The sequence below is a fragment of the Homalodisca vitripennis genome, chromosome 1, assembly GCF_021130785.1.
Source record: "Homalodisca vitripennis isolate AUS2020 chromosome 1, UT_GWSS_2.1, whole genome shotgun sequence".
Taxonomy (NCBI): domain Eukaryota; kingdom Metazoa; phylum Arthropoda; class Insecta; order Hemiptera; family Cicadellidae; genus Homalodisca; species Homalodisca vitripennis.
Window position 1 is genome coordinate 180,485,821 of NC_060207.1, and position 20,595 is coordinate 180,506,415.

Consider the following 20,595-nt stretch of genomic DNA (forward strand, 5'->3'; position numbering starts at 1 on the left):
ACACACACACAATACGCAAACCATTTTACTATTGTACGACAAAACTATCATTGTCATGATAATAGTATCAGCCCGTCTGCTCAAAAATATAGAACTCATGGTTTACACACGATGAAGTTCATTTTGTACATATGCATTCACATATAAAAACACACTTCTAATCTAAAAGTACCGTAAGACATGTATACAATTTGAATAACAAAATAAGCATTATTAAGACAACAATGTATTCAAAAGTTCTATAAGTTCTATGTTATTTTCAAAGCTAAATATCAAAGAAACGATAAGTAAGAACATAAATAAAAACTAGAAAAAGGATATAAAAATTTAAATATTAGATAACAGGGGTACAATTACTGAGCTTGTATGGTAACATTACTACCCCTAGTTCATAATTTACTGCATTATTTCAAATAAAATATACAGACATACGGCATCAACACATTCATTTATATTTTTACTTCTAATCGGAGAACTCTTTCAAGTTCAGAAAAGAAAAATTGTATATTAACATTTATTTCTGACATTTAATTTAAAACGGATTATCACTGAGGTAAAACACACAAACCACAATGGAACAGAAAGAAATATTACTGCTCCACTGTGTATACCCTCTTCCCCAACGATACATAAACTACCCAACGTAATATGGGTAACTTATGTAACATTTGGTTACTTCAGGCTGAACCACTGTTAAGATTAATACGAGTATTTGAAAATCAACAAAATTAATAATACCTTATGTACGATTAAAAATTAAAAAATCTTTATACTGAAAATATCTTTATATTTAACTTTACTCAAATAATAACAGTTAAACAATAATATTGTTAAATAAAAAAACTAAATAGTTAAAAGAATTCATAGAATATAATTCTTCTATTGTTGCAAAAAGTAAGTAAATACATAAATTAAACTGTTCTTGTAAAAAAGGACTATTTAGAAATGAAAAAGATAAGTTATAATTTTATAGGAAGAAAACTGTTTCTATTCAACATAATTGAACATGCCTGTTTATTACGAGTGCCCAGTAATCGTAATAATGCTAATAATAATGCTAATAATGCTCTTACTCGTACTAGTGCCCAGTAATCTTTAAATCCTAGAACTGTACTATAAATCTATACTTTACTAATATTAGATTGTTTTAATTTTTCTGTGTCGAATAATGGCTACAAATTAAATTGAATTCCTTAATGACACGTTTGTACTTGAAACTAAAACAGACAACAATTTAAAGTGAGGAAATGTCAAGGCTGTGAGGGAGTTGGCATGTGAGGTTCATCCCTGGCAACAGTCCACTGTGTGGTCTCAGTTGTAACCAATCGTGTCAACAGTGAAGGAAATACAGCGTGACTGCTGATCAATATGGCACACAGGTGAGTCAGTTAATACAACCGGCTCGACCTTCTTTGGTGAATAGATAGCATGACACCTGGAAATGTAATGAACGTACTAAAACAGTCCAAGAATGGATTATATATTGCAATAAAAGTTCTATTGACAACAATTATTAATTCAAATTGCTATCAAATTACGCCAAATAATTTGATCAAATCTATCAGGAATTATATTTAGCCTAACGAACATGTACGTCAATAAGTGCAATGACAGATTTGACAGTTTAACTTGATCGTTATATTTTACAAAATTTAAACAAAACTGGTAACTTTTGGGGTAAGGCATTTTAGATCAAAATTACTTTAATTAAATCATTATTTCAGAAATAGAAACAAGGATGTAGTATGCAATGATCTATTAATTATTTATATAGCCCAGTGATCAAATTGCGTTCGGCCTCACGCCGCCAAGTCTATTTTTATATGGTGATTCGGTAGATCACTGAAAACAATTGCTGAGTATTTAACTTTTATAGCCTTCATAAGAGGCAACTACACAAATACATAAATATGTTACTATATAAGTGGCTGTTTTAGCGAAGCCTATTACTCGTGGGGCTAGAAATATTAAATGTCTGTCTGTCTATCTTTTCACAACGATAACTCGAAAACGAACTGACCTACAGACATGCAATTGTACATGAAGCTTCATTTCTACTCGTACATGAGGAACACTGAATCGATGATGATGGATATTACTCGATGGAATTTGGCTGAGCATTGGCGAATATTTTTATATTGGGCTTATGGGTAATCATGATGGCAACAGAAAATGCGGAAGAAATAATTGTCCTAACTAACTCAATATACCCATAAGATATTCAAACATTTTACACATTAACACACGAAAATTAACATCCCATTATCCTTTTATAGTGATCTGCTGTGTAGAATTTTATTTTTTCAACACTGATATGGAACCCAACTTTATGAGAAAAATCTAAATGTATCGTGTGGCAAGGTACTCGTACATCAAGAAAGATTTCATTAAATTTCGCATTAAACTTCATTTCTAGAAGAATGAGTTCTATGATACGTCATTTTTGTGCCAACTTCTTTTTCTGTACGATTGTCTGTCTATTGGATTTTTTTAGATACTATTAAAACACTTTTATAAGACCCACGTTAACGAGGAAAATTGTGAATGCTTATGTACAAGAGTGAATGTTTCGATATTCAAGCCCTGGTTGGCTTTCTTGACACGGTGTGGTAGTTTTACATTAACATTTTTCAACAAGCCATTCGTTCCCAAACTGCATTCCAAAAAACCAAACTTCTACAACTCAAAACCTATAATAAATTATTACTGAAATGTTGCATATACGTTCTAAGGATTTCTCCCTTATACTGGAAGCAAGTGGTTTTTTACCGTAGTAGACTTCTCAGTCCTAAATGTATGTATACATTTTCATTTTGACAACACGGAAAACTCAACTACTGCACTTGAATTATCTTAGACCCCTACAAAATGCAGGAGACGTAAATACTCTTTTTGATAGAAGTAGTTTACTGTAACATGCACATGCATTTTCTTGGTTGGGACAGTAAAGCAAACTCATAAATGACACCATAAATACATTAGATAGGAAGTTAAACGGCCTAAAGTTGACGCTTTTTGGCAGAAGTTCATATATATATATATATATATATATATATATATATATATATGCCCCATCTTACGCAAGTCTATTTATGGGCTTATTTGAAAAAGAATTTTTAGATACACAACGCTTAATACCTTTGAAATGGCTACGTTATATAGACGATGTTTTTTTTTTTCAACAACAGATTAAAATTAAAGCACATGGAGCAAGCTCACATCAAATTATGTTGAAGACAAAAAATCCATTTGGTCTAAATTTAAGGTAACTTTTTAAAATAATTTTAAAAACATCCAAAATTCGCCATAAATTACAAGTTGCATTTCCACCCTTTATAAAAATCAACTGTTCCAACAAGATTGAATTAGAAAAATTTCAAGTCAGCTGGACTTTATCAAATGTTATGCACTGTGTTTAAATTTATGTTTTATTAATTTTTGTTTACATGTTATAGTTCTGAATTCATTTTGACGTGACAACGTCTTAAATTAGGTTGCGGCTCGGAGTCACTCACGTAAAAAGTGTAACGCCCGATAACGTTACGATGCCCGTCCAGTGGGTCCGCCGCACGGGATCCGCACGGGATAAAGCAGATAACTGTGGGTCCGTCGCACGGGATATAAAGCAGATAACTATGTTTATTTCGTGAAAATGTGGAGTGCTTAGATTCGTCATTTACAACAACTACAACAATAAAGGTAAAATAATTGTACACTGATATTTCATTATCGTAAACTATGATTGATTGATTAATTGTTAGATTGACACAAAAGTTGAGAAACTGAGTTATAGGTTATGTCATACTATTGACAAATGTTGATAGTGTTAAGTAAATTATTAGTTTTAAATCACTCTGCAATCAATCGTAATTCAGTCGATTGAGAAGAAACAGCGCGTATTGCTAGTCAAACATTTAAAATAACAAATTATAAACCTATAACCTGTCATAACAGTGCGACCAAACAAACGAACTAAACCGACCAATCACCACGCGCGGAGTTAGAATTTAACTGTGTTTAGCAAGAATTTCAAATTCCAATTTTAGTAAATGTTTTATTCAACTTTACCATTTACAATAACAAATTTTAATTAATTTCAAATTATGTACAATGTTTTAGTAAACAAAATATATTTCTATAGTTAAAATTTGTGCAATTCTTATTTTCATTCAATTCCTTGTTCCTATTGTGCAATTTAATAATATTCATATCAATAAATATTCTACCGAGAAAAAGACGTTTGTCACGTAAAATCTTCGCCCGTAAAACCGACTTTACAGGCAACCATAATTTTTTTTATTTAAAACTTCCTGAAGACGGGGGTATTAAATCCCCCGAAATATAGAAGTGAAAAATAGTTCTTTTGTTTTCTTATATATATAATATATATATATATATATATGAGTGGTTGAGAGTCAAAGTGGTATATCTCACTTTACTACAACTTTTCAGGACAGAGCGTTTTATCCCGTCAGGTCCAAAAAAATTAGGTTTCATGTGAGAAATTTTTTAATTGTTGGATGATGTGAACAAAAGTCTATTTTAACTAATGGAACAGTTGAAATTGTTAATTCTTTAACAGATAACCGTAATGATAGTGTTCAAATGAGTTATACCACTTTTACTCTAAATAAAACTCACAAAATGTAACAGGTAAAAATAAGTTTTAACTACTAAACCTGTTTAATTTGTATTTAGCTGATTGTATTTACATGAAAAATTGAAACAAAAATTACAAAAAATATTTTACAATAGAAGAAAACTTATTGGCTTCACCGCAAATTTTCTTCCTCCTCTGGAGTGTCCTCTAGGATGTCCTCTTCGACATTCAGAAAGTTGGTGTCTTCCGCTGTGTTCGAACTTTTTATGCTCCTGAAGTAGGCATGGTGGATTGGAGGAATATACTTTAGGAGAAAGATCATGTCTCTTTTTTTCACAGCATTAATTATTCTGGGTTTCCTTGTAAAGTTGGTCTTCATCGGGCAAGAGAGACCTAGCACGACTCTTGGCGGATGTATTAGGGCGTACGTTTAAAGTACTAAAAGGTTCGTCATCATCTAGTCTTGTCTTGTACAAGATCTCAAAAGGTTTACTTTTGTCATACCGCCGTTCAAATTTTATCTCCAGCTGTGTTTTTAGTCCTCCTAACAATGGCCTTTTCTAAATTTTCAGCGGAAAGAAAATCTGGTGCTGCCATCTGAACTACTATAAAACTATTTGTTTTTCTTGCTGACGCCATTGCGCTGTACCAATCATCAGGAACGTAGATGGATTTCATTTTTTGCACATTGTTCAATGAGACCAAAATTAGAATCACTGGGCAAATAGGAGTGTCCTGATACAAGAAATTTTTGTTCTACTATATTAACAGAGGGTGGCTGTCTTGAACAAACTTCATCAGAGCTAGGGCAACCGTTATGTTCCAATTATGTCCAGTGCAAGTGTCACTGTAAATTATTATATGATTTTGGTTGCTAAAATGCAACGATAAGTGTTTTAAAATTGCAGAAGCGATTTCTTGAGATCCTCGAGAAGCTGTACATTCATCCCAAACATACAATGCAGCATTATTTTTGGCAAGGTCATGCACACCTAAGTTATAACAATACATGATTCGCCTGTAGTACGCATCAGACACTGTCAGCTTAGGAAAGGGAAGAGCTTTCTGGAGATCTATACTTAATGCTAACAGTTCATCTTTTTTCTTTGGCCGTGTCTCCCCTTCATTCTTCATTGCAGATCTAGCCTTTTCAGCTTTACGCAAATGGATTTCATGCTGAATAAGATAAATGGATTTCATTTACCTGCAGAATAAGAGCTGCTATCACTGTAGTTTGGTTAATATTCTTTATCCTTATCACTATCATATTTATCTTCACTTGTATCTTCCATTACCAGAATATCTTTCAAACTTTTTATCAAGATAGAAAGGCATTAAAAGCTGATGGGATTTGCCATATAACCGCCCAAAAAGTTACAGTCCGAGTGGGATAAGTCTGAGTTATACCACTTTGTTTCTAACAAAAACTAGGTTTTGTAAGTGTAAACAAACAGTGCTGCTCTCTTTAGGAGAAATCATGAACGAGAATTTATCCCACTTTTACACTAAACAGAAACATGTTTTGGGGGTTGAAAACAGCTGTTAAGTGAAAATTTAGAAAAAAATGGAGTTATACCACTTTGACTCTCACCACCTCATATATATATATATATATATATATATATATATATATATATATATATATGAGAGAGAGAGAGAGCACGCACGCACGCACGCACACACACACACACACACATATTCTTGATCGACTCAATAAGGCAGATTGAACTATGGCATCACGAATATAATTAATTTGAACCATAAATTCTCATATACGCGCAAATATTGATATAAGAGTTAATCCCTTAACCTCTCATCTTGTAACCATGAACACTGAAAGAATATGTATCCGATCGTATGCCTACTTACCTTTGAAAAAGATCACAGAGGGCTATCATAGTACATCATATGTTCTTTGCCTAAGTAGTATAAGGACTTTTATTTTTAAAATTGCGTGCGAAACCACGGGTAACAACCACTAAAATATATAGTTTTTTGGAATGCACATTCAAATATTTGTATACGTAATAGTGTGCTGTTTAAGTTCAGCACAAATTCACCTTCCAATTAGTGCAGCGTGCTGAAATCTGACGTTGCAGACTAGACTCCTGGAATTTGGAGTCCACGTCTGTCTGATGAGATCCAAAAAAAGCCATCGACGAAGCAGCTCAAAACGAACTCTTTATATTGTTTCGACATAAGATGCAGCAAGACTACAATATCAAGTGTAATGTAGTTGAAGAGGTATTCTTATTGTCTCCTCAGCTGCACAATTGAGTGCACTACGATGTTTTAGAGACGATCCCAGAGCCTAGTCTGCGATAGCGTCAGATTTCATACGCTACACAAAGCGGAAAGTGAATTAGAGCTAAACTCAACATTCGCATGGAGATAATATTATATTCTGTTTTGAAATGCAGATTTATTCAATTCGGGTGATTTCGAAACTAACTTAAGCTTTATATTTTGAAAATACAGTGTAAATAAAATTTAAATAATTGTTTTACTCATATGCACATTCATAAAATGTGTATAAATGGCAATAGCCTAATTTAATTTAAATAGACAATGAATCACAAAAAGTACTTGCTCCGCCTGGATTCGAACCCGGATAAGTGTTTATATTTATATATGAATAAGGTCTTATTTATTTATTATAAGTGTATGCATATGTGAAGGATGGTGCTTCTCTTAAAACAAAGGGAATAGCAAAACCATTAGAGATTTTTCACTCGACAAGACAGTTTTATTTATTTGCATAGTTTTCCAAACGCGTGTGAACTCGGATTGAATCTACTTGGACATAGAACATGTACGAGTACAAAGGAATGCTAGAATACATGTAAGAATTAAAATATAGATATGCGCCCCAAACGTATTCTTATATTAATAATTAACCAATACGAATGCTTTGAGGAATCTTTCCCGCCAGTTAATGACAAAATCAGATTTCTGTCTTTGTGTGTGTCCGTATGTGTACACGAAAACTTTTTAACCAGTTAACTTCGAGGGTTAATATTTGCTGTGAATATATACACTCATATTCCGATACCTTATGGCTCTATATCTAAATAAAAAAAAACACACCCTTCAAATTAACTGTCAACCACGTAAATAAATTTAAAAATCAGAGTCAACCAAACACATGAAGATTGAGTATTTTGCAAAGAAGTCGAGTTTTTAGTCTCCATATCTTGTTTATAAGTTGTGCTTTAAGGTAAAATATATATATATATATATATATATATATATATATATATATATATATATATATATATAATATATCGTTGTTCGTCTAAAAAACAGGATGAAAAATTGGTTTCACAACACGCATTAGGCCACCAACAAAATTTTGAACAATGTTATGCACTGACAGGTATTTGCAAAGTACCCGAAGATAGAAACAAAATTAACTTAGAAAATTTAGAACAGGCACATCAGTTAATATTAAAATCAAAAGTACCCTTTGGTCTGAATAAAAGATGAAATGATCAATTGTTTTTATTATATATTATTTTTGTAAATTATTTTTCTAAATTCATTCTCTGTTCATGATATTATTTATTTCTCTTTGGTGTTAACCACATGTTCAAAAATTCTTGTTTATTTATTTATGTCAGTTTTTATTTATTTACTTTTGTAAATTTTGTTGCTGTGTTTTTTATTTTGTATTATACCTTATTATACCTTTTTGAAAACGGCAAAAAAACCGAAATATTAAAGGAACTTTATATCAAGAAGTCTAATAATTGTAATAATTGATATAACAGAGCAATTCTGCTTTTATACACTCGAAGTGAATATATATATATATATATATATATATATATATATATATATATATATATATATATATATATATATATATATATATATATATATATATATAAAACATATTATAGTATGTTATTTTTAACTCTTCCGATACCTATCTAAATATAATTTTTTACCTTCGGTGGGTATGTAGGATTATAATCGATACGAAAACATGTCACCTGCTACTAAATAAAGGATTCTCTCTCCACCGAACTATTTTTCATGGTCGTATTTTCGACAACCGAGTCGAGTAGACTATGTTACTTGGCTGTGACTGTACAGTGTCTAATCAGCCAAGGCTAACAGAGCGCGAAGAGCGACACCGACCTGCTGATATGTTATCTGTTATAGGCGAGGTTTACCTCGTCAGACGCGTGTAAGCCGCCTGCAAGTAAATAGGTAGGTAGATATCACCTGATTTTACACCTAAATACCACACTGTTGAATAATACTTTAATTATTGCCTCATTAAGTTTATTATAGCTTTAGTAATGTATTGCGTATCAGTAGTGCAAGTTTTTCCAGGTTTTAATGACAATTAGGGAAACTAAGCCATTTAAAAAAAACACTGTTTAGTATTTGTGTTGTATCGTATGACAGATAGCAAGATGAAAAATGAGTTCAACTAAAACAAAATATCAGATTAAAAATATAGGGAAAATTGTGTTTAGTGGATTATTTCATAATAGAGATTTTCCTTAACACGCGTATTTTATGTTCATCTAAATCTACTTTTCAACAGGATACTGAAAACTAAGTACTGTCCATTTTGCATTCTTATAACATACTTGCCACAAAAATATTCATAAAATCCAAAAAACCTCAATAACAATCTACTTCTACACTTAAAGAAGGAATAAGCATACAACTACCCGTACAATCTAAACATAAGTCACTGATTTGATTCCTTGATGGGGAGGTTACAAAACATGGTCAAATTTTAATAAAGAAAAACATATATCAGACTAACGTCGATTCCAACACCCATAAACAGCATTAAAAAGGGTACGTTGCACAACCAAACTGCCAATAACCATTAAACTGTACTGTATTTCTAATAAAATGCAAGTTAGCAATCATGTTGTAGCTTTTGTAGTCCATGCGTTTATCTTGTTTCATTATTAAGACAGATTGAAAACACGTTGTTTTGTTCGTTTGTATATTTAAAATTTTAATTTATCGTATTGTAGCTAAGGCTAATCATCTAAATATTTACAGACTACGTTACTTTAGTTTGGTTTATATTCGGGGGAAATAAAATTATCTACCTATGTACAAAAGAAAATAAATATAAATATTTTAGTAATGCACGTGTAGGAATAAAATTTTAGAATCATGTTTTGAACTTGATTTTAACTAAATATTACCTAAAGTAGAATCTGAACAGAATATTGTTTTACCAGAAACTAAAAAAGACAAGTCTTAGTCGATACGTAGTGACAATACAATTCAATCAATGAATCACTCAGTGCTTTGCAATCACCAAATAGCAAAGCAAAGGTTCACTGCTACGTTTCTAAATTCAATATTTAACAGATATAAATCTAGTAGATTACAAGTACAGAGTGATTTATAGTAATTTATTGTAATGTATAAAGATTGTTATTTCTAAACGAAAAAGAAAAACGACATTTCCAACAAATCGACATAGGCTATATTATAACTACCAATAAACTAATTACAATAAAACATTATTTGTTCTCAAGATTTATGCTTGTGCTCATTGTTTTTTTTTTCATTTATTATATTTTTTATTATTTTTATTTATCCTTTAGCTGGAGATGTGATGATTATGAAACTACTTAACACAATTTCTTAAAACCTGTTATAAGAACGCCGCTAAATATAGATTACCTATTCAATCTGTTACGTCATTTTTCATCAACTATTATAGCTTTGACAATAGGTAACTAGTATAACCAAGGGTTAAATATACTGCTTTGTTCAGTTTATTAGTCAATGACCAGTTTGGGCACCTTGGGACACGGAGGGTTTGACTTTCGAGAGGATAGACGTACCATCCATATGGAGATTGTGTTGCAGACATTTTGATCAATGAAGCTAATACTGTTCCGTAACGCATAACTAGCGCTATTATACTAAATCGTAGGTATGTTTTGAGCGTACTACACTCTAAAACTGTGATTGGCATATTTAACAATTATATCACACGTTTAATAAATGTAATTACAATGTTATACAATTACACGTATTCTTTAGATTATAGTTTGCATTTATTGTGTGAACATAACACACAGCTCTATTGAATATTGAGACAAATGTACACTGCAACGTCTGCAAATATTCCAGAACTGCGTAAGATACGAGTATACTATGCAATATGCCCATAAAGTATGAAATGTATCATGGAAAATCTCAATAATGACTTAAATTATCCGTTAATTTGTAGTATATGTCATAAAAAATACTTTTTGTTTGGCCAGTTTAGAGTTTTGGTGGCCATCTTGGATGTAAGTTTAATATTTTAAATACGAATGGGGTTGTGTGACCATTTTATTTTTTTATCCTTAGTTCAATGGTGAAAACAGTTTTTCATATCTGAATCCGTTACAATTTATTTTGAACATGCAACTTTTGAATCTAATAACTGTGTTATTTAAAGTTGACTTATAATTCCTCGTTACGGCTGAGACATTGTAACTTATCAATGAAGTAGTAAGTACCAAAATGAAAATAAGTGGACACTACGTAAGTGGTTTATTGTGCAACTAATTGAGGTGAAAATTTGTGGTACATTGAAATTTTCACTATCTTATTTGTTTAGTCCCAGTAGCAGGAATTCACTTATCACTTTCCTGTATCACAAATTACTTTATTTTATTCCAGGAAATGTCTCTAGTTTCCAAAAGTAACTTGCTTTTTAAATTTGACTTTGCCATAGTCAAATCACAATGAGCTATTTGTTTTATTTATGCATCAATTAAACTAATAATCGTTTTAAATTAGTGTCCTCACTTTAGAATGTTATAAAACGTCTCTTTTCAGAACAAGCAGCTTGTACTTTACCTCAACTACCCTTATATTATTATCTACCTAAATGTAAAATGTAACACTTTTGATATTATTATAGTACAAATTAATTTGATTAAATGACCCCATTCGTTTAAAAATATTAAACATTCACTTACACTCCCATTTCATTTAAACACTTGAAATTTAAGAGTTGCGTAATGCAAGTTTCGTATTTTAGAAGCAACTTGGCATAATAGTTCAATTCTGGATAATTGTACTATAATAAAATAAAAGTTACAGATTTGAGCAATTTTTTCTTGGTACAATTTTAACTGATAACTAAAAACGGGTGTCTCCGTTGACCTCAGAATAATAAAATAGCTAAAAGTCATAAATGGTCAAACAACCCTTATGGGCACATACTAAAAACAAGATAGGAGAGCTCCACACCAGGTATCGCATGAAAGGCCTTCCTTAGGTTGCAAGCACAATTTTAAGCCTATAGCTCATATTCTTGAGATGTCGTGCGAACTGTGATGTCGGCAGACAATCATACAGAAATGAAATTTTTATTTCCTCCCAATCCAAAATGCAATATACCAATTAGGTATCGAAATATTTCCTTAAGTAAGCTTCACTAACGCTCAATCGATTTCCACGGAGTGACATGCATCATCATCGAACTCAGTGTTCTATATAGAAATGAAGCTTCATGCAACATTTACATTCAGTAGGTCAGTTCGTTTTCGAGATATCGTGCGGACAGACAGACAGGCATAAATGATATTTCTCCAGCCCCTCGAGTAATAGGCTTCGCTAAAGCTCAGGCAATAACATATTTCAGATTACAACTTATATTGAAAATAATACCGTATTTATGCATGAACTTCACATAGTAAATAAAAGATATATCATTCTGTTTGAAATTATCAATGAAATTACATCATGAACAGTTGCGTCCATTGAAAAACGTTTATAGAACTTCTATGTTTAGTAAAAGTTCTATGATTAGTAAAAGTTTCAACAAGCTAATCGATATCACTGTTCAGGAAAGACACTTTGTACGAGAAGAATATACAGTATTTACAGACTGGAATATGTTGATGTTATCAATGAGGCAACAATATTAAACTAAACTTGGGCATTACCCGACAAACCTGCTAAATGATCCTTAACACAAACGCAATCACTGTATAAACAGTAAATGTTAGTTTTAAAATATCCTAAATTTGGATTAAGTAAGATGTTACTCTTAATGCATATAAAATTTATGTACATATCGGCAACATAGCAACTCGAATTGGCTTCCGTGTGCAATTTTTCCCTCATATGGTAATAATTGCAGTTACTAAACTCGTTAGGTGAACTGAACACTTATTATTAGTTTGTAATTTGTTCGTTATTCTTTGATGATTTAGAGTAAGCAGAATGTTATGTACTATGTAAATATATGCATCTATCTTTTAAGAATTGTATGTACAGTAGTTAATTTACAGTGAATTTATCTCAAAACTACATGACACAAGAATATATTTTTTTAAATTCCCATAACACTAAAAATTATAATGTTTTAAAGTTGAATAGCCATAACCCAAAAATTGCTATTTGAATGGTCTCATACTTTATTTATACTGGAAAAGCGTATAAATAGTGGATATTTGTTAAACTCAAAAGTTATTACTTTTTATCCACCATTTTTAAAATAGTTAAATACTGATTGAAAAAGTTGCTGCAAATTGTTTCTTTTCACAAGATTATTAAGCATAGAGTTTTACGTTTCATGTGCCATAGAGTTACGTTATAAAGTGTAATAAACCCAATAATACTGGATACCTATTAATTTTTAACATTAAACAACTTATTTGCCTTTTACTAAAAAACTTATAAAGATTAATACATGGTTTTAATGCAAAAACAAATATTTTTTGATTACATTTAAAAACAGGAACATCGTGATATAACCTTCCTCTTAAATGTTTTTTTGTTTATGCCCATTTTAAATTTTTTGTAATACTGTAGTACTTAATTTTGGAGGGGAAGGGATTAAAACATTTTAGTAAATATGGTCATGTGGCAAAACACACATTATTAAAGGGACATTATAAAGGGTATTTATTGCATATTACGAACTTATTTGTGTCATTGTTTTTTTTTAATTTTTATAAATACCGGGTTTTATGTAAACCTCAATTTGTTATGTTTTGGTCCACCATTTTGAAATGGAAAAATACTTTTGAAAAGAAATTTTCCTACAATGTTTCTGTCAAATAGCACTTTAAAATAATGTGCCACGTGCCAAATATTTAGATTTGAAATTTTTAGATTCGAACCCGTGACCTTGAGTTTAGGCACATCTTGTTCCTTAAATATGATGAAATTATTTTAAAAATATTACGTTAAAAAGATAGGGGCTGCATTTTGTTTCTTTGTTATAGCTCTTACCGTTCTCCTAAAACACGTTTAGGATAAATTAGCTGTCTCACTTTGTACATACTCGTATATTAATTTACTATAGGCGTTTAAAACTGACATGCCATGTGGTTCACTGTTATATGGTGTTATGTGTCAACATGTAAAATTTCTTTAGAAATAGAAACTGTACACTGGTGCATTTAGAGAGTAAATCAAACAAAAGATACTTCAATTTACGACTATACGGACTGATATTAGCTATAATATATGTGGGTTTTCGTGAATAGAATTACGACCGTACAAATTTATTGATTCCTTGCGCGTTTCAACTATGAGTAACGCTCGTAAACCAAATTATCTTGCTTCTTTTATTTAAAGCTATTTGTGCAAGAGAAGTGATAAACGAATTCCTACTCATCAAAGCGGCGAGATATTGATGAGTTAAACACGCTCAACTAAGATTAGTGTTCTTTCTTCACAAGTGCTCACGTTGTAAGTAAACACAGTATTAAAACACATCTTGTACCATTCTACTGCAGAAATGAAACTTGTAAATAATACTATAGCCAAGATGGATTCAAACAGCTGTTGCTTTATATCATACATGTTATATTTATACAGAGCACAGAATTTTGTTCTATATACCGAGGTATAGAGTTTTCCTGAACTCTTTGGACAGACGTTGCGGTGTTATCATCGGGATGAGATAAAAATATTTTAAATCACGATAATGGATCTCCGGTGTTTATTTTTCCGTCTGTCTGGGTTTTAGAATTTCTTTCTTAAACATTCATAGTTAATAAACTGTTTCAGCATTGTAATTGTGCATGGCCGTTTGCCTATCAAGGAACTAAATATTCGTAAAAAAAATAAAAATATCTGTTTTCAGTTTCAAAGTTGCTGCTGTTGAAATTTTTCAATTTTAAATATGTAAGAAACGATTATATTTAAAATAAATTACAATAAACACAACATGTGTATTAAATACCTAAGTACTTAGCCTTGCTGAGCCAGTCATGCATGTACGCTTATACACGTGAGTAGAGTGGGGCGAAGATATCTCGTGATTGTCTACAGCTTAACCAATCAATGGTCAATATGAGTTCTGTAGTACTGGCTGCCAACCTTTTCATTGTCTAATACTGTCTTTTTGCTGAGGCTGTTACCTTTCTAGATTATTTCTTAGGTTTTCCTTTCTATTTTTGGATAATAATACGGAATTTCTTTGCAAGTAGCGGACGTTTCTTTTTTATAATAATGCTTGTTTCGTTTTTGTGACTGTGTTCTGCGTTCGCAAGCTTGTGTTTATATCTACAGTTTTGTTTTCCCAATGTGGATTGAGCCAAAACTACGCGGAATTTCTTAGTCTCTTGGCGGATGTTGAATCGCCTTCTTTAAGTATACTGAACTGGTCTAAAACAGTTCTAAAAAATTCTTGTACAGGTTTGAGTATCGTTCGTTTTTCATTAATACATTGTCTATTTTATAATTTGTTTTTTGTAAACGGGATAGTTTTAAATGTTATTAGTGTTTGTCTTGCTTATAAATGTAATATATTCTGACATTTCATCAATATAGTTTTTTTTATTCAGAAGAAACTTAAATGGTTACCATTAGCCATATCGAGTCAAACTCGCCTTCACTAAAATAACATGAACCGCAATGTTTTGTATTTTAATCTGATTTGTACGAAATTAAAATTCTCCTAGTTGACGGGCAACGTATACGAATTTGTCTGTATTTTTAAATAAACCAATTGTTTTAGACATCATTACTGAAATAGTAATCTTGTATATATGAAGACTTTCGACGACGAATTATAACATTTGGACTATTTTATATAGATTAATGGTTTTCGACTTGACTTTATTAGTGTTAAAAACTAGAGAAGTACAATACACTTTGACCATAGCACATACAGGGTTTGTCCGGAAAGTAATAGGACTGATTTTCTTTCGCCGAGACTATACTTCAGAGCGTGCGCGCAACGACTGGATTCGGTAGAGGGCGTTCCTAGCTAACGAACAAGCGGCTGGTCAGTTGTCTCCGAGCACCTGAAGAGTCAGGACAGGCATTTTCACGTGACGTGTTTCTGTGAGTGGTGCAAGCTGAAAATGCAGCGTTCGTTAGAGAAGAGGTACACGATTAGATTCAGTGTGAAATTCGGTAAATCTGTGACAGAGACATTTGATATAATCATGCAGGCTTACCCAGATGTTGCTTTAGCAAGAAGTGGTGTGTTTCGGTGGCACCAGGCCTTTTTGGAGGGCCGGGAAGAGGTCGCTGTTGAAGACCGTGCTGGAAGACCTTCGACTTCAACAAACACCGACAATGTGACTCGTGTGCGCAAAGTTTTGAACTCAGACCGTCGACTAAGTATTCGTTTAATTGCCCAGATGTTACATTTACCGAAATCTGTCGTTCATGAAATCGTGACGGAGCATTTTAACGTGCGCAAAGTGTGTGCGAAGATGGTCCCAAAAGTGCTCACTGGCGACCAGAAATTGCGGCTCACACCGCCTTTCTTGTGAACAGCTACCTGACCAAGGCCGGCATCCCAACTCTTCCACAGCCGCCCTACAGCCCAGATGTGGCCTCCCCAGACTTTTTTTGTTTTCTCGCCTGTAAAGGCAAGCGTTTTGAGACGACAGAGGAGATCCAAGCAGCTTGTACCGCGGCTCTCAAGGCTATTCCGGAGAATGGCTTCTGTGACGCCTTCAATGCTTGGAAATCGCGCTGGCAGCGCTGCATCGACGCAGAAGGAGCCTATCTTGAAAGTTTTTAAAGAATTGTAACGATTTGCTCAATACATTTTTTTTTAATTGACTCAGTCCTATTACTTTCCGGACAAACCCTGTAATTCTTCTCTATGATAGTCAGTTGCTCATTGCTGTTTTCTCTTAGTGTATCATCATCATCATCATCATCATCATCATCATCATCATACTCTTATGTAAATAAAATTGCCCTTCTAAGTGAATTGTCAGATCATTAAGTAGTAGAAGGACCCAAAACACTGTGGAATTCCTCGCTGTACGTGTTACAAGTGTTTCTTTATATCATTATTGGAAGTACCCCGTTATTACACAAGTTCACATAGCTATGAAACCAATTTGCTGAATTTCCTGTTATGCCTAAATCTTTCAATTTTTAAACTACACGACTGTGATGAAGATAGTCGTAGACAAACTACACTGTACAAAAGAGCTAGTAACAAATGATGATAATAGCTTTAGTCTTACCTTACTGAAGCACGCCAAAAATTCCCCAAATATTTTCTTGTTATCATATATTGTAGGCAATCAAATGTTTTATTGTCTATAAGCATTGTTTTCTTGTTTGATATGATAGGCCTGTTCAGTATTTCTATTACGATGCCTATCGCGCAGTCAATGTCAGCATGGATTGGTGCCTGTAGACTCTTAACATTTGTAGAAATAACTTTTAATTTTCATTTCCAAGAGTATTTATTGCCTTAGATCAAGCACTAATACTTATTAGTTAGTAGTTAGGATCCAGCTGTGTATCCAAATGTATATGTACCCAGTATATAATGCATAATAACTTTTTATAGTCTTTTTCCTTCAGAAACTGCCTATCAATGAATATTCCAGCAAACACAAATTTCTACCTATCTGTGTGAAACTACAAAGCCCCTTAAAATGCCACAGCTAACTTGATCAAAATATATAATAATACCATCATTACCAACCTCAGGATTATGAGACGCGTCATATAATAAGTGAGATGAATGGCCGTCACACCTTGGATTATGAACTGCAAGAAGTGAAGTTTCCGACTACAGACCTGCAAGTTTAGTTTCTAGGTGTATGATAATGGCAGGGGCTCTGTGTAGCTAGTGAAAACTGCAGACAAGGATCCAACACCAAACTAATCTCTCCATCCAAAGATTTCAGTGTTTTAAGTCTAATATTGACTTTTACTAAAAGTGCTAGTAAATGCAAATTGTGAAGAGGAAAAACTAAATATTATAAAGGATGTTTGAAAAATACATTTGTGAAAGTTCAGTAAAGAAAAAGAATATTATTCTTAAATTTTCACCGACATTTCTAGGACTTTGTAAAAATGCTCAGAAGGTTTCTCGTCTTGATGATGTTAGAATATGGAGTATTATTATTATTATTACATGGATTACTTTTAATCACACCTTGCATTGGATCAGATCACGATAGCTAATGCGTAAAGGACGGAGTTTAAATATAGAACAAAAGTTGGCGTGACGTTACAATGAGGGAGGTATAGTGGAGTTCAGCAAATACACATGTTTTATTGTGGCAGATAAGCTATCTTCAGAGAGTGATCTGGTTTGATTCCAAATCTGGGAAATCCCTGATCTGGGAAAATATATATAAAATATTGATCTGGTATAGGCCTATTCGTTTTGTATCCACTCATATTTCCTAAACTCTTCTAGTAATCAATGCTATAGAAGACCATTTTTATTCTTCATTTTTCTCTATATTGCAGATAAATTAATAAGAGAATTAATATTGATATAGATATTAAAAACGTAGCAATAATTACAAAAATCTATTTCAATTTTATTAAAAATCCCAAAGAACAATACAATTAAAAGTGGGTATTATTAGTTCTTAACTGTATTTTTCCATTTCTGCCACTGTTGAGCACTTTTGCCCCTAGTCATAAAAACGAATTTATTTGAATCTGTTAAATTGAAAAGTAAATTGGAGTCAGGCAGTATATATTTTTCATCACAAACACGTTTAAAAAAAATCAGATACTGATATATACGGCAATACAAGCACATGCTTAATTTTACATCATGTTACAATTTTTTTACTAACTGAAGAAATAACGCAACAAAATTATGTAAAATAATTAGAGGGCAAAATAAAAATGACTTGTTATAGATTGTGATCTCAATATTGAAATTAAAATCTAGACACATTACTTTTATTTCCGCTCAGAGTTGTACATTTAACTTACTGTAGGTAGAGTTTAGCGCACAATTTTAATTATTTGTTAATTGTGAGAATATTTTGCTAATTGAAAAACAATTTAGCTCTTATTTATTTAGGACTACTTATTATTACTACTTTGAAAATATACAATATAAAAATAATTTAAGATTTGTTTTATTTGCTTGAACGTTAACTGTATAATAAAAACGTATAATTTTTACGGAGGAGATTTAAAACAATCTTTTTTATTTCTTATTTCCATAAATAATATATTTCAGACACATAAGAGTTATTACTTGATACAATTCTCGTTAATATAATCAAATGTAAACAAAAAGCACATTTTGTTTACACAATGCCAATGGAAGTTTAAAAGACTATAGAATTATATATTCTCTATGTCACAGTTCTAGAATTATATATTATGTTGTGTAATGTAATGCCACCCTTTTACACTAACCAAGAGCGCTAGTGCCGAAAAGGTCACTCTCGTCATTACTCAGATAAGCTGAGCAAAATCGGTGTAGTGCAGTAGTTTCGTGGTTTGTGGTAAACCAACTGAGTGATAACCGGTGCTTAATTAGAGTAATGCCTTCGTTGGACTGTGATTGTGAAATCAGCTGAGAGTGAGCACAACAGGCAGCGGAAGCGGAATAAGTATTTTGGAGAACAGGCAAGCATACAAGAAAAGATATTCTTTATCAGTTAAAATGGTTTATCTTATTCAGTATGTAGATGGCCAATTGTTTTGTTTATTTAATATTTTGTTCAGAAGGAAAAGTGGTTGTAAGAAAACTTTAAATGCATAAAATAGTATATGGCACATTTGTACTTAAGTTTGAACTTTTTAATTTATTTACTATACTAAAACGAATAAACTATACAAGTTCAAGAGAATGGTAAAGTTTTCATTATACAATAGTACAGCAAAAGAAACTGTAGAGTCTGTAGGGGGAGGGGATATATTGTTGGAACTGAATTGTAACTTATATTTTTATAGCAACCATTAGGGATTTAACAGAACAGATTGTTTGTTTTTTATAAATTTCAAACAAATTCTGTTAAAATTCAAATAAAACTTTTCAGGAAAGTGTATATCTATAACAATAACGGTTCTTTACTGTTAGCTTTGATTATAATGTACTATAATTGATATCAATTGATATACAATATATCATGATTGTTTTATATCTTAAGGCTTTCCACATTTAAGTGTTTTCTGTTACTTTCCTATTGTCTTTTAAAGTATTTTCCACTTGAAAACACAACAATTAACATCAAGTGGGTTAAATAAATGTTTACTCTGGACAACATTTTCATGCCTAATAACATACAATGAGTTAAAAATGCATTCAATATAGGCCAAAGTAAATTTAAACTTCTATTGGACTATTCAAAATATTTTCAAGGGATAAATTATTAATAAAAATGCCTTTTAGGTACTACTAACGCAAGCTGGCAAGTTGTTTAAATGAGTCGTTTTACACGTTGAAAATTAGTTGGTCTAAACTAATTAGCACTTTTATGTACCTCAATTTTGGATTAAACAACTCCGAGTTGGAGAGCTATACATTTATTTAGGCTACATCAGAGTCTTATTATATGATATTATTCACTGTAGTGCTGAGTGGAAATAAATTATTTATGAATTTAGAAGAAAAATATTCTGGAATAGGTCTATTGTTTAATTATTGTATTAAACCCTACAGTTTTTAATGGGTCAACATGTAATCTTACTAATAGTATATTTTATGTCAATGTTTCATGAGTACATTTTCATTTCTGTATTTAAATTTAGATACAATTTTTATTATTAAGTTACTCCCCTAAAACTCTTCCTCCCGGAAAGAA

At 31.8% G+C, this 20,595-nt stretch overlaps 1 protein-coding gene across 6 annotated transcripts in view; it reads left to right on the plus strand.

Moving 5' to 3' along the window:
* Nucleotides 1-1,303: 1,303 nt before the first annotated feature.
* The window catches only part of LOC124352807 (mitochondrial enolase superfamily member 1-like), a 53,937-nt gene continuing 34,645 nt past the window's right edge, over nt 1,304-20,595 (plus strand). Inside the window, exon 1 of one of the 6 annotated variants that reach the window (XM_046802489.1) lies at nt 1,304-1,379. In XM_046802489.1, the coding sequence (XP_046658445.1) occupies nt 1,369-1,379 (11 nt within the window). In that variant the 5' untranslated portion in view covers nt 1,304-1,368. Of the gene's footprint in view, nt 1,380-8,705; nt 8,816-14,273; nt 14,294-19,248; nt 19,418-19,511; nt 19,644-20,595 lie in introns of those variants that run through there. The other 5 variants (XM_046802491.1, XM_046802493.1, XM_046802490.1 and 2 more) reach the window with 5 other exon arrangements.